Raw genomic sequence first — 18248 nt, 5'->3', positions numbered from 1 at the left:
CCGAGATGAGACATGCGCGAAAGAAGTCAGCACTGGGCTAGCAGGAATTTTCATCTGACGAAACAAACGAAAGTTGTCCGCCACATTTTCAAAAGTGACTATTTTCTGGAGGGCTCCATTTCTGGGTCACCCACCTGGTTTACAAAGGATGGGCGCGCAGCACTTCCTGAAGGTCAGGCCCCTTTTTAGGCCTCTCAAGTTAATCCTCCAAAAATTGCGATGCTCAGAATCCTCCGTCTCGCTTGAAAATGTAGGCTGGAGTTTGAGCAAATCATGAGAAGACATCGGAAAGATCTATCGTCAGAAGCAGGTCTCCTGATTCTGTTTGTCATGTGGTATTGCCAACCTCCTCCCCACCCCCTGCATCATGAGATTGGCTTAAAATCATGAATTTAAAAAAAAATTATAATAAAGGATGGGTTCTTTTTGTTTGCCTTCTGGACTTTGAGCCTTAAGGATGCTCTTGGGTCACATTTTCAAGCTTTTCTCTGCAACCAGGAAGGCTAAAAACTTGCTTTATTTCCCCCCCTCAATGGAAGCTGAGATGATCAGCAAATCACTTGACTCCAGGAGCTGAAGCTTTAAGAAGAACACTAAATATCACCCGACTCACAATAAGAATCATGAGAATTGCCAGGACTGGCAGTGGGTGACATATAAGGGAGATAAGCCTGATAACTACTTTTTAGGTACAGAGAAGAAGAGAGCTGATTCAACGTAGGATGCCACATTCAGCAAAGCATGGGCCAGCCCCTGGGCAAAGAGGGGAGGCTGTAAGTCACCGTGGACACATCTCCTGTACAAGGACAAGCCACGATTACAAGTGTTGTGCTCCCCTAGGGCAGGGGGAGCAGAGCGGAGTGCATTGCCATAGCTTCTCTAAGGGTAGCACAATAGCCAGCCTTCCTGGATAGTGCCCCAGAGGTTCTATTGCATCACATTACTGTTGTGAATGGCTAACAAGAATAACGAAAGAGTCTACAAGCAGGACATACAGTTCTGTGGGTGCTGCATGAGATGGCATATACTGCAGCTCACTCTCCTCTCTGCAGGGGTAACGGGAGCAAGAAGCAGGCACGCACTGCTCTGGTTTGGTCACTGAAGTTGGATGTTACTCTGCTCCATGTGAGGAGCTGGGCTGCTGACTCAGAAGGTGCCATTTTTTCAGAGTTCCTATTGAAGAGCAGAACTGCACTTTTGCTCCGTACCACGAGATCCCAGCATGAGTCCATTCGGGGCCTGATGAGAAGCCAGTAGAAAGATTCTCTAATAAACAGGTTTTGGATCAGGACCAGAGGTCCTCTGGGAAGCAGATGAGGGAGGAACTTGACCCACTGTTGGTAAATAAGAACATCTTCACTTTACAGAGATGAAGTGGCTTAAACCAGGCCATGCAGCCAGTTGGTGGCAAAGTTAGGACCAGAACCCAAGACTCTTAACACCAAGTCCTGGGCTCAGTCCACTAGGCCAGGCAACTTACAAACTGCATTATCAGAACAGCTAGATAGAGTGAAACTCATTCACCCCAGTGCAGAGGGCCAGTGCATAGTCCGGGCAAGGCAATACTGAAGTTCCACATAAATTTTAGTCTGAGTATTCAACGTGAGATTTAAGCGTTGCATTGGCTTTGAGGTGGCTTGCTGCACGGGGCTGAATTTCATCTCTGAAGAATCGCGGACACTACCATGTCCACCCAAATGCTCCAAATCTAAATTTAGCTCAGTACATGGCGTTTTGTACTGTACATACTTAAGTGATTCATGTAAGTATGTGATAAACTGACCTCAAATGATACCCCCAACAGAGCTCCTTGATGCATAATCTCCTTCTCCCAGGTCAATAGATTCCAGAGAAACACAAGACAGAAGAATGCATTCTTCCTCCTAGCCTTGACTTGTTTAAGAGCCAAAACATGCCAGGCGCCCTAACGTGGAACAGAACTTGTACGTAGTAGCTACCCAACACAGTAAGCAGTGCAGGTGAGGTTCAGACATTATTGGTAATGTGCCGATCAGATTCAAAATGCATCCCTTGTAAACTTGTTTCCAACTTCATTTCCTTGTCACAAAAGTCCATTAAACCTGCTTAGACTAGGCACGTCATAGCAAGGCTGGCTGGAGATTCAAAGAGGCAAGTGCCTGCAATCTGCACAAGAAAGGCTCTCCCTGGATTCATACTCCCGTGGCCAGGCTTTATGGGAGCACTGTTCCGAAGTGCTTAGCATCTCAAACTCCCACTGAAGCCTGTGGGAGTAGAGGGGCCCTAAATCCCACCCCGAAACCTCATAGGGCCAAATACTGAGTTGTGCTCCAAGCTGCACAGGCTCAGGGTCTCGCAGGATTTGGCCATTGCGTCATGTGGCTGCAGGAACAGAACTGAGCAATCAGAGAATGAACATAAAGACTATTCATGACATGGGAGGAAGCTCCGGGTGCCACAGAACCATCTTCGTAGTTCCCATGCCATCCCCAAATATAGGGTGCATGGTTGGAGGCAGACAGGCTGGCCAGGGAATGCTCCATCTGTCCACTCGTGGTCTGCCTTGGTGGCTCCCTGGAGGGCCCTTGGTAGCTGGTGTGAGTTAGAGCAGGTCTGAGGCTGCTCCAAGTTGCACTTGGGGAAGTGGCCCATCACTTGGCAGCACCAGCGTCATAAGCCTCCAAAGCTGTTCTGGCTGTAGAAAGGCCAGTCTCCATGATTTGGGCCACTAACTTCAGTGGCAGTAAGACTGGGGGTTGGAAATAGACTCTGAATCTGACTAAATAATTTTCATTGTCCACAGTGCAATCACCGGTATTAAAAAGTACCAACAGAACTAGTGATAAGGCCATTAGACTTTAACAGCCCTTTCAGCTTTAATAAACGATTGTGCTGATAGCAGCACAGGGAATGGAAGTTCTGAGATTTAAACCTGACAGAATCCTGTTGAAGTGACATGTCAAGCACACAGCTGGGTGGAGAATTCAAAGGAAATGGGAGTCTTTGGAGGTGTCTTTATAAGAACGAAGTAACAGGCTCAAGGTCCATTTTCTCAGTGGATACAGACAGTGCAATATAGGGTTAATTGAGCAAGTTTTCAAATATAACATAGCCCAGCCCTCTGTGTAATCCCTTGTGTAACACCCACCGGCTCTGAGCTCCTCAAGCAAATCTCTGCTCATTCAGCACTGAGCTGTTCCTAAGACAGGATTGAAGGAGAATCCAATTTAGAAAAACACCCTCGAGGAAGAGCGGGAAAAAAACAAAAAAGAGGAAATGTTGCAAGGGATGCTAGGAAAAAGCCAAGCTAGAGCCATGAGGTGCAGGAGGCTTCACGCGCTCTAAAAGCGTGCGGGCTGTGGGAAGATTTATGAGTTATTGTCTTAAAAGGAGCTCCTCACTTAAGCCGGGAGCGTGATAGCTAGTTAGGGTCTAATCTAGCTAGAGCTGCTTTGATGGGGGGAGAGAGTTTTATTTTTAGCCGGAGAGGTAATTAAAGCAGGCATCGAATCTGAAAACATCTCAGGATCTGGCACAGAAGGGCAAAAAGTGCATCTTATGCATTCGTGTGATCTGTGAAAGAAGCAGTGAACGTGTCAGAGAAGGGCAGAAAGAGAGCGGGATCGGAGTTCAGCTAGTAACAGCAAAACTGAACATCGAAGTGACAGAGCATCTGCACACTGACAAAACCCTGGCTCTGCAGGCTGAGCAGCTGGGATGGCTGAAGAAGACCGAAATGGCACCGGCACCCCCTTCTCTCTTTCTTTTTCAGGCAGCGGTTTTCTTGTACTTTACCAGATAGGGGTGGTCCAGTCGCTCTTGGAATTGGCACCTGAGATACTAAAATCCGCGTCCAAAGTTTACGGAGCATCCGCTGGGTCACTTATAGCTGCAGCAGTGGTGTGTGAATCTAGCCTGGGTAAGGAACGCTTTGGTTTATTCTGTGTATAACGTTTATATTAACAATAATAATACTGAAAAGATGGATTTTAATGCCATGAAAGGATCAGAAAGGAATGATTTGTATAATAATACAATAACTAATAACATAATCGTACAGCATCAGGGGACCTACAGGGCCAGATCCTGAGCTGGCGTAAATCGGACTAGCTGTGTTTAAGTCAGTAGTGGTACATTGCTTTCCATCAGCTGAGGATCTAAACCATTGTTCTTCAGTGGGAGCTCATGGGCCAGATCCAGCCCCCATAGGTCTTCCATTTGGCCCACCGCCAGCCTTCTGGGAAGAAGCAGAGACTGGTCAGTAGGGGTGTGTTGCATCGCAAGCGTATATGAACAAAGCTCTTCAGTCAGTTTGATTGGCAGCAAAGTCATTTATTTCTCTCCAGCATACATCTTTATACTCTTGAAGCAGGCAAGCAAGCAGTTGCTAATTGGTTAACAAAATTAACACACCCGCAGCTGTGACTTCATAGAACTAGCCAAGGCCAACTTCTCAAAACAAAGCTCAAAGCCTAATTAACCCATCCTAAAAACCTAAACATCTTAGCTTCCCACACTACCAGCTGCCAAGCTAGCAAAATATTCCCAACAGGGGTGGAGTACTCAAAAGGAGTCAGGCGCCTCTGGCCCTGTTTTAACTGTCTAAGTCCCAGTGTTGGGAGAACTGTGATGCACAAAGCTCCCACTGAAACAATAAGTTTTTGCAGTAAAGGATCCCTTAGTGCCTATGTTTCTGCCTCTGTGCACATGCCCTGCTGCCCCTCGGTGGTGTCCGGATGCCTATCTCCTGCCTAAGCTCCAGAGCGATTCATCAACCGGGGAAGATAATTGTTCGGCTGCCTAAGTTGTCTGAGGGGGCGAATCCAGCAGACGCACTCAGAGGCTGCCTACTGGAGCGGCCCCCCCCCATAGGCGAGCTTGGGAGAAGGAGCGCTTTCATCACCACTTTTAGCCCCGTGGTTAGGGTCCTCACCTGGGCGGTGGGAGACCTTTGGTTCAGAAGGGATTTGAACAGGGCTCTGCCACTTCTCATGTGAGTGCTCTAACCAGTGGGCTCTGGGACAGCCTAACAGAGGGGGCCCCTCAGTCGCTCCTGTTGAAGTGGTTGCACTGTGGAGAAATGAATGGCTCCCTGGAACAGGGGGACTGGATCCTGGATCACCCACCGCCTGGGTGAGTGACTTCATAGCCTGGTTGTTGGCACAGTCTCATTCTTGTGCTCTTACTCCTGCTCTCAAAGACTTATGCGGGCTAGAGAGAATAGCCCAATGGTTAGCGCAGCCACTTGCGAGGTGGCAAATCCCTGTTCAGCTCAATACCCCACCTTCCCGAGGTGGAGAACACCTAAATCCTTTTGAACGTTCAGCCCTAAATGCTTCTCCGCTCAGGAGAAGAGGATGCATCTTCCTTTCTGAGCAATACAGTGCCTTTTCCAGCCGCAAGGGTACGTACAGACTGCAATAAAAATCCCCCAGCACGAGTCTCAGACCCTGCATCAGCCCATTCAGGCTCACAGGGCTCAGGCTGCAAAGCTAAAAACTGCAGCGGTGACATTCCCCTCATGGGGTTTCAGAGCCTGGGTTCCAGCCCGAGCCCGAAGCCCCGTGAGCCTGAGTCAGCCAGGGGCGGCTCTAGCAATTTTGCCGCCCCAAGCACGGCGGCACGCTGCGGGGGGTGCTCTGGCGGTCGCTGGTCCACGGCTCCGGTGGACCTCCTGCAGACGTGCCTGTGGAGGGTCTGCTGGTCCCAGACGTGCATGCCTGCGGGAGGTCCACCAGAGCCACCTGCCACCCTCCCGGCAACAGGCAGAGCGCCCCATGCTGGGGTCTGGAGCCGGCCCTGGAGTCAGCTGATTCGGGCCAGCCCAAATTACAGTGTAGATGTACCCCAAATCCCTGTGATCTTGTAATGTAAGGGCTTGAGCTTGCCCCTGTTTAAGAAACAGCAAACGTCTCATTGGCATCAGTGGGACCAAGAGGAGCAGCCCCTGGGGGATTTGTCTATCTCCAGGTGCTGGTTTTATTGTAGAAAATTAAAGGCACTATATTAATGTGCACTAGGGAACTTTTAGTTCACACCAGCAAGGTATACACAGACCAGTTAATACGCACTTTAGAAATCCCACCCATGCTGTGCACAGTCCTGCTCCATGTAGACACACCCCAAACCTTGCTGTTTTTTAAAGAATTTTTTAAGGCAGAAAAAAAAATGCATATCCATCTATGTGCCAATATCTTAGCTGCTGCTTGTAAGACAGTGGCTCCTGACTGGCATATTCCCGTGCTTGCAAGAAGAAAGATACCTCTAGGAAATCTATAGGAGAGGCAGCTGTAATGGTAGAGTCCAGTAGCATCCTCCAGCTCCCAGGTTGTCCCGCTTTTGGGCAATCACAGCCAGTAGCTCTGGCTCTCAGAGATCGGTTTGGAGCCCTCTTGTGTAGTCAGGCTGCAGACCAAAGGAAGGTCCTTGCTGCTCTGGTTTATTATGGCAAAAATCACAAACGTTTGTCATTTGGTTTTCAAGCAACTTTGATTTGAAATTCAGCTCCATTACCACCTCACTTGACCCTGCAAAGCATTAGTTATTATGTCACATGCTCAGAATATCTGCTCAAACATTTATAACTGCTCTTAATTCCTGGGTTGCTCCGGTGCCTTCAGGACACTAAGATATTTTTGCTCTGTCTAATCTGTCTGTCTGCCTGTCTTTCTAGAGCAATCTCAGGGGTTGCTGCCATGGCCGGCTCCAGGCACCAGCTGAGCAAGCTGGTGCTTGGGGCGGCATATTCTATGGGGCGGCTTCCGCCCAATCCTAGGGCAGCACGGACTTTTTTTTTTTTTTTTTTTTTGGTTTGCTGCTCCGGCCGCCCTGTAGGGGGTGGCAGTGTGGCAGAGGGGAGTGCCCTGCAGCAAATTGGGCAGGGAAACCCCTGTTCTTCCCTCTCTGCCGACTGGAGCGGCCCGGAGCCCTCCCGGCAGGCGGCGCAGTGGTCGGGACCGTGGGACAAGTGCCCCGCTGAAGCCCTGGCCGCCCCCTGCTCTCTCTCTCACCCGCTCCCTCCCCTTCCTCCCCACTAGACTGGGTGCGCACTCCACTGCACGTCTGCAGCACTGGGAGTCCCCCTGCACCCTGGCTCCGGCTGCCCGGCAGGGTTTTTTTTGTTGTTTTATTCCCCCTGCTTTGCCGCTCCGGCCATGCTCCAGGTTCCCCCCTACCCCCGCTTTGCTGCTCTGGCCCCGCCACAGGTTTTTCTTTTGTTTTGTTTTTTTTCCCCCTCCTGCTTTGCCGCTCCGGCCATGCCCCAGGTTTTTTTGTTTTGTTTTGTTTTGTTTCCCTGCTTTGGCGCTCCGGCCATGCTGCAGATCCCTCCCCCCACCGCTGCTCCGGCCGCGCCGCAGGTTTTTTTGTTTGGTAGTTTTTTTCCCCTCCTGCTTTTCGGCTCCAGCCGTGCCACAAGTTTTTTTGTTTTGTTTTCTTTGCTGCTCGGGCCGCGCCACAGGTTTTTTTGTTTTGTTTTGTTTTTTTCCCCTCCTGCTTTGCCGCTCTGCCCCCCCCCCCTTACATTCTCTCTCGGGAAAGTCATGTCCCGGCTTTGTGCCTCAGTTTCCCCAGCTATCAAATGAGGACGATCCAGTCCCTATCGGCCTTGCAGGGCTGATGTAATTATTAACGGCAATTTGTTTCCTTCCAAGTGAAGTGGGGGATGATAATATTTACCTATCCTTACAGGGATGGGGTGATGAATAGTGCAGAGCCCACCCCTCCCTGTGATGAGCGGTCATGAGGGAATCACAGGAGGATCCTCTCACAGCGATTTCTACTTCCTGAGCCACCCGAGTCAGGATTTTACCAGAAGACAGGATGATCTGACCCAAACTGATTGGTGGCAGCACGCTGGCAGTTTCCCACATACGCTCAGCTCCTCTCCTAAACTCGGGACCATCTGAACCTCCCGCCGAAACAACAGGGCTCAGCCAGATTTTCCTGAACTGTTCCAGTCCCAGCTGTGCCAGAAATGGCCCTGTGCAACTTCTCTGACCCTCAGTTTCCCTGTCTTCAGACTGAGACTCGGGTACAGATGTGAGACTGTGCTCCCTAAGAAGGAATGTGAAATACAGTTCATCAAAGGCCAGTCAGTACAAGAGGCAAACCTAGAACTTACTTTCTCCTGGTGTCTAGCTCAGTGTCCTGCCTCTAGGCCAAAGGGTATTGTGGGAGGAGGAGGCAGATCCATTCTGCCTGTTCCTCACAGGAAGCCACAGCTACTTGCGGCTGCTATTTGGATGAATTTTCTCTGGGAGAGCAAAAAGGCACTTCCACGACCTCAGGGTTTTCCCCCTGCCAAATTTCACCTTCCTTCTCCAAGCTGCTAAGGGTATGTCTACACTTTGAGCTCTGTGTGCGTGTGATTCTGTGACACAGAGGCTCTTAAGCAAAGGGTTCCCTGTTCTGCACAGACAACTCTCACCTCAGACCTGACAAACTCACTACACCAAGCACACGTCTTACAGGATATTTCTCCATAAAGAGTAACTTGTAAGGAATCCACAGAAAGCTTGTCACTTGTCATAATCTTTGCAAGATGTCCATACGGGTAATATTTAAGCAATAATGTATTAATAGTGAATGTATGTTTTAGGGACTGGGAGTAAAAATTAGTCACCAGGGGACAATCTTGGTGATGGTCCATTTTGGCAGGAAAGAGTTGCCTCCCCACCCTGTTTAGCCCATGATGCAATACGAAGCTCAATTGCTTAGCTGTGGCAATAACAAGACTTTCAATGGAAAGCCATCAGAGGTAGCTGCAAACAATCAAAGCCACTAGAAGGTGAAAAAGGAACCTTATAAGACAGGCAATTTGCCCTGTCTGTGAATAGAAGCAAAAGACTGTTTCAGGATAACACAGAGGAGGGAGAAGTCCTCTGAATCCATCCACTGAGGAAACCCCTTGTGGAGAGGGGGTATTTTCACGAACATTTAAATCCTACTTCTTGTGAAACCAGCCAGCTCTCCAACAGCCGGAACTCTAGGAGGGAAAAGCCTCTTTTATTACACAGGAGAGGGAACTATTGATAAACATAGACCCAGGTCTGAATTTAATGATATTGTTTTGTATTGTAACTATTTGTTTCCAGCATTTTCTCTCTTGTCTAGTTAAATCTTTACCCTTTCTTAAATACACTTATACCAAAATAAAGGTACGTGCTCACAAGTGCTGTGTGTTGTACAGGAAAGGTGGTTTAATGTAAAACTGGACCTCTGGGGGCAGAGGATCTGGGATTTCTATAAGCAGCCAGCATCAGGGGCTGCATATCACAGGGGAACACGTCAAAGGGACTGGGAGACGAGGGTACACCTATTGCTAACCCACAAGGCGAAGTTGGGGCTGGCGTAGCTCAGAGGAGAGTGCTCGAGGGGCTGACAGGCTGGTGGTGTCTGTGAGATGACACCCAGGCAGGCACAGAAATGACTCCTTCTCGGTGGAGGCAGAGGATAACATGGCAACTTTCAGTCCTGGGTGCCACGAGACCGTCACGGAGCCCCAGCTGGAGGAGACATACGCACACTAGCTCTCATGGAGCTTGATGAGAACTACTGTGGCTATGTCTCCTCAGGCTGGAACTCCTGGGAATCTCCCCCTCCACCCCCCATCAGCGGGAAGTGTAGACATACCCTAAGACACTACCACTGCCCAAAAGGACACCAACAAATAATTAATGTTGACCAAACTGCCTGTTTGTCACCAACTTCTTTCTCAAAAGTGGCTGCTCTGTTGTGGATCAAACGTTCTGAAAATATTCCACTTAGGGCAGAGAGTGAATGTGGGAAATTTCCATCCAAAGGATTACAGCTCACCAAAATGATACGAGACTGAAAACACAGGGGTATCATGTTGGGCAATCTTAGGACTATTGGGCCTTCAAGGAAAGCTGGTGATAAATGACCGCTGTTTTCCCTCCTTCTCTCAGAGGACCTAAAAGAATCTTTCCATGAAGCGGTGAGAGATGCCAGGAAAACGATTCTCGGCCCTCTGTCTCCTGGGTGCAACATGCTCCACACCGTACAGAAGGGGTTGTACAAGATGTTGCCAGAGAACTCTCACCAGGTGGCTTCGGGGAGGCTGCACATTTCCCTCACCCGGGTGATGGACGGACAGAATGTCATGGTTTCTGAGTTCAGTTCAAAGGAAGATCTGATTCAGGTAATGGGGTTTCCTCTCTGCTGCGCCTGCAATGCAATTAAATGAGAAAAAAACACAAGCTGGGTTCATGAGAGAGAGGTGAAGTCCATGGAGCTTAGCTCAACGTACATGAACAGGCAGAGGGAGGAGAGAATTCCACCTCTGTCCTGGTCCAGAGATTCCACCCTGGTCCTAGGTTCAGAAGCAGCATATTAAGTTATGAGTACCAGACGTGGCCAGAAAGTAGCTCTTTTTGGTACCTGCTCCTTGAAACAGCCTGTTCGGTGTGTGCCAACTGCAGGAGTGCCCCCTCATGCTAAGTGTTCCTAGCGCCCCTTGTTGTCAAGCTTTCTAACCTTATCGCAGGCTGCGACCTCTGCCTCCCAGCTACGGCACTATCCAAACCTCGTTCCCCATTCAGTCTAAACAAGCCAAGTCCCCACATCTAGGGGCCTTTATGTGAGGCCTCATTCCCCTTCCACAACTGCCAGGCTGCCTCTCTCAGTCCTGAGGCTCATACTATCTCCTCTGTTGGGGAAGAGGTAGGGGAGCCCCTGCCTGCCCTCTCCTCTGGGCGCCAGATCAGGACCACTCTTTCCAATCCCTTGCCACCTTCCTGGGCTGCTCCTACCTTCTCCCCGCACCCCTCGCCAGAGTGAAGATTCCATTGCTCCTGCTCTGTGGTTCGGTTATCTTGGGGGGCTTCTTCCCATCCAGCTTCTGAGGAGCTTCTGCAAATCTTTCTGGCTGCTGGGTTGTGCTCTGTGGAGTTGCCCTGTCTCTCCTTAGGACATAAATCCTCAGCCCTTTCCCTTGGAGCTGGGCTGCCTCCCAGACAGCTACTCCAGCCCTCCTCGAGACAGTAGTTTCCCCCAGCTGCTACCCTGGAGCTGGGCTTTCATTCAGGGCAGCTGCAGGCCCTCAGCCAGCCTTGGCTCCAGATGGCCCTTCTCCCCCAATCAGCCTTTTTGGCTTTGGGCTTGGAGAATCCAGCAGGCCTCCTGTGCTGCTGTATTCCAACAAGGGGACAGAAGGCAGCCTATATGCTAGTCCCTTTCCCGTGCTCATCCCCAATAGGTTGCATTTAATGCCGTTCTTAGCAATGCCTGTCCTGATTTAAATACAGATTGATCCATCACCGACTAGGCCCTAAGATCCACCCCACATTTAAAAGTCTGGATTAGAGCTGGTCAAAATTGTCTGATGAACATTTTTCTGTTGGAAAATGCCGATTTGGCCACATTGAAATGTTTTGTGGGAATGGATGGATTTAGCACCATTTGCCAAAGTGCTTCCTTTAGACGTTATCATTTCCACCCTGGTTCTATGATAGTCCAGTATTGAAATGAAACACTTTGAACTCCCTGGGACATTTTGTTTCAATAGGGTCGTTTCGCTATTTCTGAAATGAAAGTTTTGGAAATTTGGTTTCGCGGGAAATTTGGAATGCTGGCTTTTGTGTTGGGATGAAAGAAAATTTTTGACATGTCAGAATTTCTCCCAGAATGAAAATTCCAAGTTTTGACCAGTTCTAGTTTGGATCCAGATCACAGCACCTCAGCCCCAGTTTATCTCCATAAAGAAGCCCGAATCTCTGGGCAATAAATCCAATAGCCTCTCAACTTGGGGATGTTTGGGGTGAAGTATGCTTTTCTGTGACCCTTCTGTGCGTCTCTTCTCCTCACAGGCACTGATCTGCAGCTGCTTCGTTCCTATCTATTGCGGATTCATTCCTCCCTCCTTCCGAGGTGTGGTAAGTGCTCTTTAGCAAATATTCCAAGGGATACGGTTTCTGATCTCAGCAATCTGTTGCCAGACTCTGCTCTCAAACTGAGGGTATGGCTACACTGGTGAGTTGCAGCGCTGGAAAGCCTCCACCAGCGCTGCAATTAGTAAGTGGCCACACCTGCAGGGCACTTCCAGCGCTGCAACTCCCTGGCTGCAGCAATGGCCGTACACCTCACTCAGCATGGGGAATAAGGATTCCAGCGCTGGTGCTGCAGCGCTGGTCATCAAGTGTGGCCACACACCAGCGCTGTGATTGGCCTCCAGGGTATAAGGTGTATCCCAGAATGCTTTTATAAATTACTCTCTTTGTTTTGTTATGCAGCCTCTCTTTGTTTTGTTATGAACGAGTTCCGCGTGGAGCTCCGTTGCCGCTGCTGCTTATCTAAAAAACAAACAGAGCTCCTGTTTGCTGTGATCATCTGTACCTGGCTGTAAACAATCAAATGAGAGGCAGGCAGGGAGCGAATGAAACAGCGGGGAGTCGTGTTGGCTGCAGGCTGTTTGCAATTAAGAGTTAAGACTAAGGGGTAGGAAACATGTTCTGATTTTTCAAGGCAGGAAGCTAAACACACAGTGTTGGCTCCCAAAATCCCCCCTCTCTCTCCCCCCGCTGCCTGTCACACTAGACCCCACTCCACCCCCTCTTTTGAAAAGCACGTTGCGGCCACTTGAACGCTGGGATAGCTGCCCATAATGCATCACTCCCAACAGCGCTGCAAATGTGGCCACACACCAGCGCTGGTAGCTGTGAGTGTGGCCACACACCAGCGCTGGCCCTGCACAGCTGGATGACCAGCGCTGCAAACTACCAGCGCTGCAAACCGTAAGTGTAGCCATACCCATAGATTCATAAGGCCAAAATCCTCAGCTGGCATAAATAGGAGTTGCTCCACAGACTTCCGCCAGTTTACACTAGCTAAGGGTCTATCCATTCCATAGATCTAAAGGGCCATCAAGTCAGACCTCCAGCATAACCCAAGTCACTGAATTTCATCCATGAATTCCCTGCGGTGGGTGTGACCTGTAGCTCCGGGAATCTTGCTGCTGGGGGTTCACTTGGATATTATTCCTGTTTCATTGACTTTTAGTTTGCTCTGTTTCAGTCCAGTGGCTTTGCACCGTTTTGATGTCAGCTGTAAATTTCAGGGTCTCTTGAGCCCCGCACGGAGAGGATAAAAGCCCAAATGTAACCCGCGAGTTGAATTCAGCTCAGTGCAGTCTGTAAAGAGTTCACTAGGGGGTTGGATGTGATTGTTCCATACAGAAATTGCCAAAGCCAGCACGAGTTCTGCTACAAAGTAGCTGGGATAGTCCCTCCCACGTGGGCTAAAGCCTTCATGAGCTGTCCTGTTGCCTTTATATAATCTTGACAACAAGCCTTTAATAATCACTGTGGATTGTGTCATCACGCTTGTTGCAACAGGCCACTCGCTACCATAATGGCTGCTCTATAGTAACCTGTGTTTTTTAACTGGGGTGGGGTTTGGTTTAACTTCCCCATCCATCCTCACGTCCCACTGGCTACACCTCCCATGCAGGCAGGCCCTGGACTCCAGCCAATAAGTCTCTCTCCCAAGCCGCTCCTCTCAGCTCTTGGCCCATAGCTATGTGGGGAGAACCTGGCAGTGGGAGGAGGCGTGCAGAAGCAAGACAGGTTGGGGGAATAGGCAAAGTTCCAAATAGGGGTAGGAGTATGGTGGGGCTAGCTCCTCCCAGGAATCCTGACCCCCACTACAGACCTTTCCTCCCTCATTGGCACAAAGCACCCTACAATTATCCATGTAACGCAAACAGTGCAGCAAAGTGGCCAGCCCTGAAGGCACCCCAGTGCCTTAAGGATTCACAGGATGTTCAAAAAATAGGCGTGCAGTGCACTTTGCTAGCACTTCCCCTACAAGGATTACAAAGCTCTTTTACAAGCAAGCAATGCATTCAATCTCACAATACCCCTTGGGTGGTAGGCAGATTTCATTGTCCCCCACTGTGGTACCGACGGGATAAGTGACTTGTCCAAGGTCACACAGCAAATCTGTGGCAGAGGCAAGAATAGATCCTACATTTCCTAACTCCCGTTCCTGTGCCTTAGCCACAAGCTGATCTTTTGCTCTTTGGGATCAGAGAGAAGTGGCCTGGGATTCAGGAGACCTGGGTTCTATTCCTGGCACTGGCCTGCGGGGTGACCTCCAGCAAGTCACATCACCTCTCCCTGACTCAGTTTCCCTAGCTATAAAATGGGGGTGATGATGATGATCTCCTTTGAAAAGCACTTTAAGATCTACTGATGAAAAACACTAGATTAGGTATTATTATACATGCTACTAATTTGCATATAATTTACATAGGTTGCAGGTACCCTATTCAGACACCACATGTAATGAACCAGGCCTGCATTGTTCACACAATCACTTGTCCCGATTGCTGTGACGCTCCTACCTATTTTAAACTATGATCTTCTCCAAACAAACTCCCCTGTTGTTTCCACCCCCACCCCAGCGCTACGTCGATGGAGGTTTCACTAACCTGCAGCCGTGTTCTGATCTGGAGGCCGTGATCACAGTGTCCCCATTCACAGGCGAGCTGGACATCTGTCCCCGGGACTGCCCGGCTATCTTCTACTCTTTTCAGATCTTTAACAGCAGCATTCAGATCTCAGTGGAAAACCTGTGCAGGATTAGCTATGCTCTTTTTCCACCTAGCTACCTGGTAAGTGGTCCATACCAATGTACCCCAGTGCTTCTCAATGGTCTTGGCTACACTTGTGAATTACAGTGCAATAAAGGAGCCCCAGGTGCCCTAGCTCACTCCCCGTCCACACTGGCAAGGCACATAGAGCGCTCTGACTCCGTGGCTACAGCGCTGCTGGTACTCCACCTCGGCGAGCAGAATAATGTTTGCTGTGCCTCCCCTGGAGCACTGTGGCACCAGTGTGAATGAAGTGTTGCATTACTGTGCTCTGATCAGCCCCCAGAAATGTCCCATAATCCCCTTAAATCAAGTGGCCATGCTTGTCATTGTTTTGAACTCGCTGTAGGAATGAATGCAGATATGCCCTTTCAAAGCTCCCTTTCTGTCAGCCAGCTCCTTATCTGCTCCGGGACAAAGGAACCATTACTGAGGAATGCTGCTTGCTTTGAGTGAGAGAGAGGCAGCGGGGGAGGGAGGGAGGTCTGCTGCTGCTATCTGAATTTACAAGACAGCATGCTGACACACTCTCAGCCCCCCACCCGAACCCACTCTCTCTCCCTCCACATACACACCACACACTCCCTGTCACACTCCATCCCACCCCCCGCATTTGAAAAGCATGTTGCAGCCACTTGCAGGCTGGGGTAGCTACCACAATGCACTGCTCTCTGTGGCGTGCAAGAGCTGCTAATGTGGCCATACCAGTGCGCTTCCAGCTGAGAGCGTTTTTCCTGCTGCGGTCTTAACTCCCAGTGCTCTACAACTGCAAGTGCAGCCATTGCCCTTACCCTCAGGTACGGTTCCCACCTCTCCAGGTTGTCCCAGGATCATCCCTTTTTTGAGGTTGCTGTCCCAGATGAAATAGCTTTTGCGCTGGTAACCCTACCCACTCACACTACTTCTATCACAGCTAGTGAGCTCGGGACCCACCATCCCATGCTTAAATCGATCTCTATTAGGGATCAGGCTGAAAACTTCAAAGGTGGGTGGTGGTGGTGGGAGATCATCCCACATCTGCTGTTATGGGGTTCTTACACTTTCCTCTGAAGCATCTGAGACTGGCCCCTGTCAGAGATGGATACCGGGGTCTGCTCCAGTCTGGTGACCCCTACGTCCCTACGCTGCAGGCGAGGGGCTAGAACCTCAGCTAACGTAATCAGCCTAGCCCCACTGAAGTCAGTGCCAGTTTACACCAGCTGCGGCTCTGGCCCAGCACACCTCTGTTGCTGTGCCACCCAACCAGGATTGTGCCACGCAGCCCTGGGATTAATGTGCACCTCCAGTTCCAGATGCCGTGGGCCCGATCCTCAGCTGGGGTAGACTGGCATAACTCTTGGTAACATCACAGCTGCTGGTTCTCTTGCTTCCCATCAATTCTGCCCTCACATTCATTTGCCCCCCTGCCCCTGCCTCACCTCCTCCTGCCATCCCTAGGATACTTCACCCCCCTTACGAGACCTGCATGGGGGTCCCCTCCTCCCTTCCTTCTACACTGGGTTGGGAGTGATCCCAGAGGTTCTTCTCCTCCCCTCCCCTCGGTGCCCCCTGCTTTCCCAGGCCAGGTGCTGTGGCATGGGGGGGAGTGGGGAGGAGAAGAGGTGCTGCCCCTGTTGCTCAGTGGAGGAGAAGAGGGAGGGTAGCTGCCCTGAGCTGGTGGGTTTTTTCTGCTCTCTCCTCCCCTCCAGTGCAAAGGGCTTTGGGGGAGTTGGGGGTAGCTCTGCCTGTTTCCTGCAGCAGGACAGGAACCAGGAATTACAGTCCAATTGGCTGCTCTACCCCAGGAGGTGGGGAAGTGGGGAGGGCAAGTAATCAGAGGGGGTTTTTCTCCAGGCCATGCACCCCTCAGTGACCAGCTTGAGCTGCAGAAGTATTATTTGCCGGGTCTATGGCCCCTTTCGGCCAGGGACCCTTTAAGCACTGAGGCCAGCTGAGGATCAAGCCCACATGGCATATCAAACAGCATTAGAGAAGACATGGCTTCTGCCCCTCGAAGAACAGTTCCTGCAACTGGAATTCTTTCTGATGCCAGGTGCTTTCCTCCACAGGTCCTGAATGAGTTTTTTTTTCGAGGGTATCAGGATGCTGTCCTTTTCTTACGCAGGAACAGTAAGTGGTACCCTGAGCCTGTAAACAGACAGGAGGCATTCTCTGTATGGCATTGCTTTCCATACAGAGAATGAGGAGGGATTTGCTAGCTGCTTTCAACTACCTGAAGGGGGGTTCCAAAGAGGATGGATCTAGACTGTTCTCAGTGGTAGCAGATGACAGAACAAGGAGTAATGGTCTCAAGTTGCAGTGGGGGAGGTTTAGGTTGGATATTAGGAAAAACTTTTTCACTCGGAGGGTGGTGAAGCAATGGAATGGGTTACCTAGGGAGGTGGTGGAATCTCCTTCCTTAGAGGTTTTTAAGGTCAGGGTTGGCAAAGCCCGGCTGGGATGATTTAGTGGGGTTTGGTCCTGCTTTGAGCAGGGGGTTGGACTAGATACCTCCTGAGGTCCCTTCCAACCCTGAGATTCTATGATTCTAAGATTGATATGCAGGAGGAATGATAAAACACATGGTTTCAAATCCCCTGCACCTCCACTACTGAGCAATAAAGGAAACAATGTAAATGACTTGCTTCTCACTAGGCTACTGCAGACATCTCTCTCTGCTCATGTTTATTAATTGAAAACTTCAAAACTCAGACAAACCTGCTGGCCAGGCACATCTAGGCTACGAGGGGGAAGTTAACAAAGGCACGGCAGGCTTCTAGTGAAAGTCAACAAGCCATGAAAGTTGATGGGAATTAGGTGTCCTAATGTTTCCAGTCTCATGAAGTGTCACCAGGTTCTTCCATATTATCCCCTGCAATCAAACATCACTTAATTTTACCTGACTATTTATGAACAATTTTACCCTTTGTTGTCATGTCTCATAGATGCCTTTGGTATAAATTATCCTGCCAACACGCTGACCTTCCGGTTTGCCAGTTTGCTCAGTAAAAAAGACTTGTCTCGAGCCAATGAGGAGTCCTCATGCCGGAACCCAGACACAGGGGGGCTGGAATCCAACGGGCCAGCTCCCAGGGACCTGCCCCCAAAGCCGGCTCCTGCTGTGAGTGGGACACTCAATGGAACAGACCAGAAAATACAGCCACAGCTGTGCCCGCACCAGCACAAAGGTAGAGGAGTCTGATTTCTTTCCTCCTGTTAGTTTCACACTAGCTGAGTAACGCTTCCCCTGGGATCTGTGGGGTGGTGCTGTGGGAACAGAAGGGATGTGGCCTACCAGGTTTTCTTTGCATTGTATGGGAGGGATGGGAAGGGATTCCAGGCTTCATTCAGCGAGGTGAAGGCCTTTGAGCCGAGCAGTCCAGTGGGATTTTTATGGCTTTACTATGTCTTTTATATCTGCTTCGCTGTGCTTGAAATAAAGCAGCTAAGCCCTTCTTTTGATGGACAGATGCCTAAGAAATATCATTACTGAGCCAAATCCTGAAGCACTTACTTACTGGGACTGTTCTTGGGGCACCTCAGACAGTCACCTTGCTACCCCCTGTCTCCATGGAGAAGAGGTCTTCCTTGTGGTGGGTGGGTGTCAGTTACCTACCACCACCAGCCTTTCAGCCTCGGACTACGCCAGCCCTAACTTCACCTTGCAGGTGAACAATAG

The 18248-nt window shown here is 50.0% G+C and overlaps 1 protein-coding gene across 1 annotated transcript; it reads left to right on the top strand.

The window, feature by feature from the left end:
• Positions 1–3696: 3696 nt before the first annotated feature.
• On the top strand, positions 3697–18248 carry LOC120404009 (patatin-like phospholipase domain-containing protein 1). Its single transcript, XM_039536024.1, has 7 exons — positions 3697–3898; positions 9909–10141; positions 11808–11873; positions 14402–14611; positions 16639–16699; positions 17515–17757; positions 18238–18248. The coding sequence occupies exons 1-7, from the start codon at positions 3697–3699 to the stop codon at positions 18246–18248; spliced, it is 1026 nt and encodes a 341-aa protein (XP_039391958.1).

This window comes from Mauremys reevesii, linkage group 4 (genome assembly GCF_016161935.1).
Source record: "Mauremys reevesii isolate NIE-2019 linkage group 4, ASM1616193v1, whole genome shotgun sequence".
Lineage (NCBI taxonomy): Eukaryota > Metazoa > Chordata > Testudines > Geoemydidae > Mauremys > Mauremys reevesii.
This window is presented reverse-complemented; position numbering and strand designations above follow the sequence as displayed.

Bases quoted from the DNA above. Each gene is read 5' to 3' on its own strand.
- LOC120404009 (XM_039536024.1), top strand. From the start codon at position 3,697: ATGGCTGAAGAAGACCGAAATGGCACCGGCACCCCCTTCTCTCTTTCT. The intron at 11,874-14,401 runs GTAAGTGCTCTT...CCCCCACCCCAG, and splicing joins CTCCCTCCTTCCGAGGTGTG to CGCTACGTCGATGGAGGTTT. The intron at 16,700-17,514 runs GTAAGTGGTACC...CATGTCTCATAG, and splicing joins CCTTTTCTTACGCAGGAACA to ATGCCTTTGGTATAAATTAT.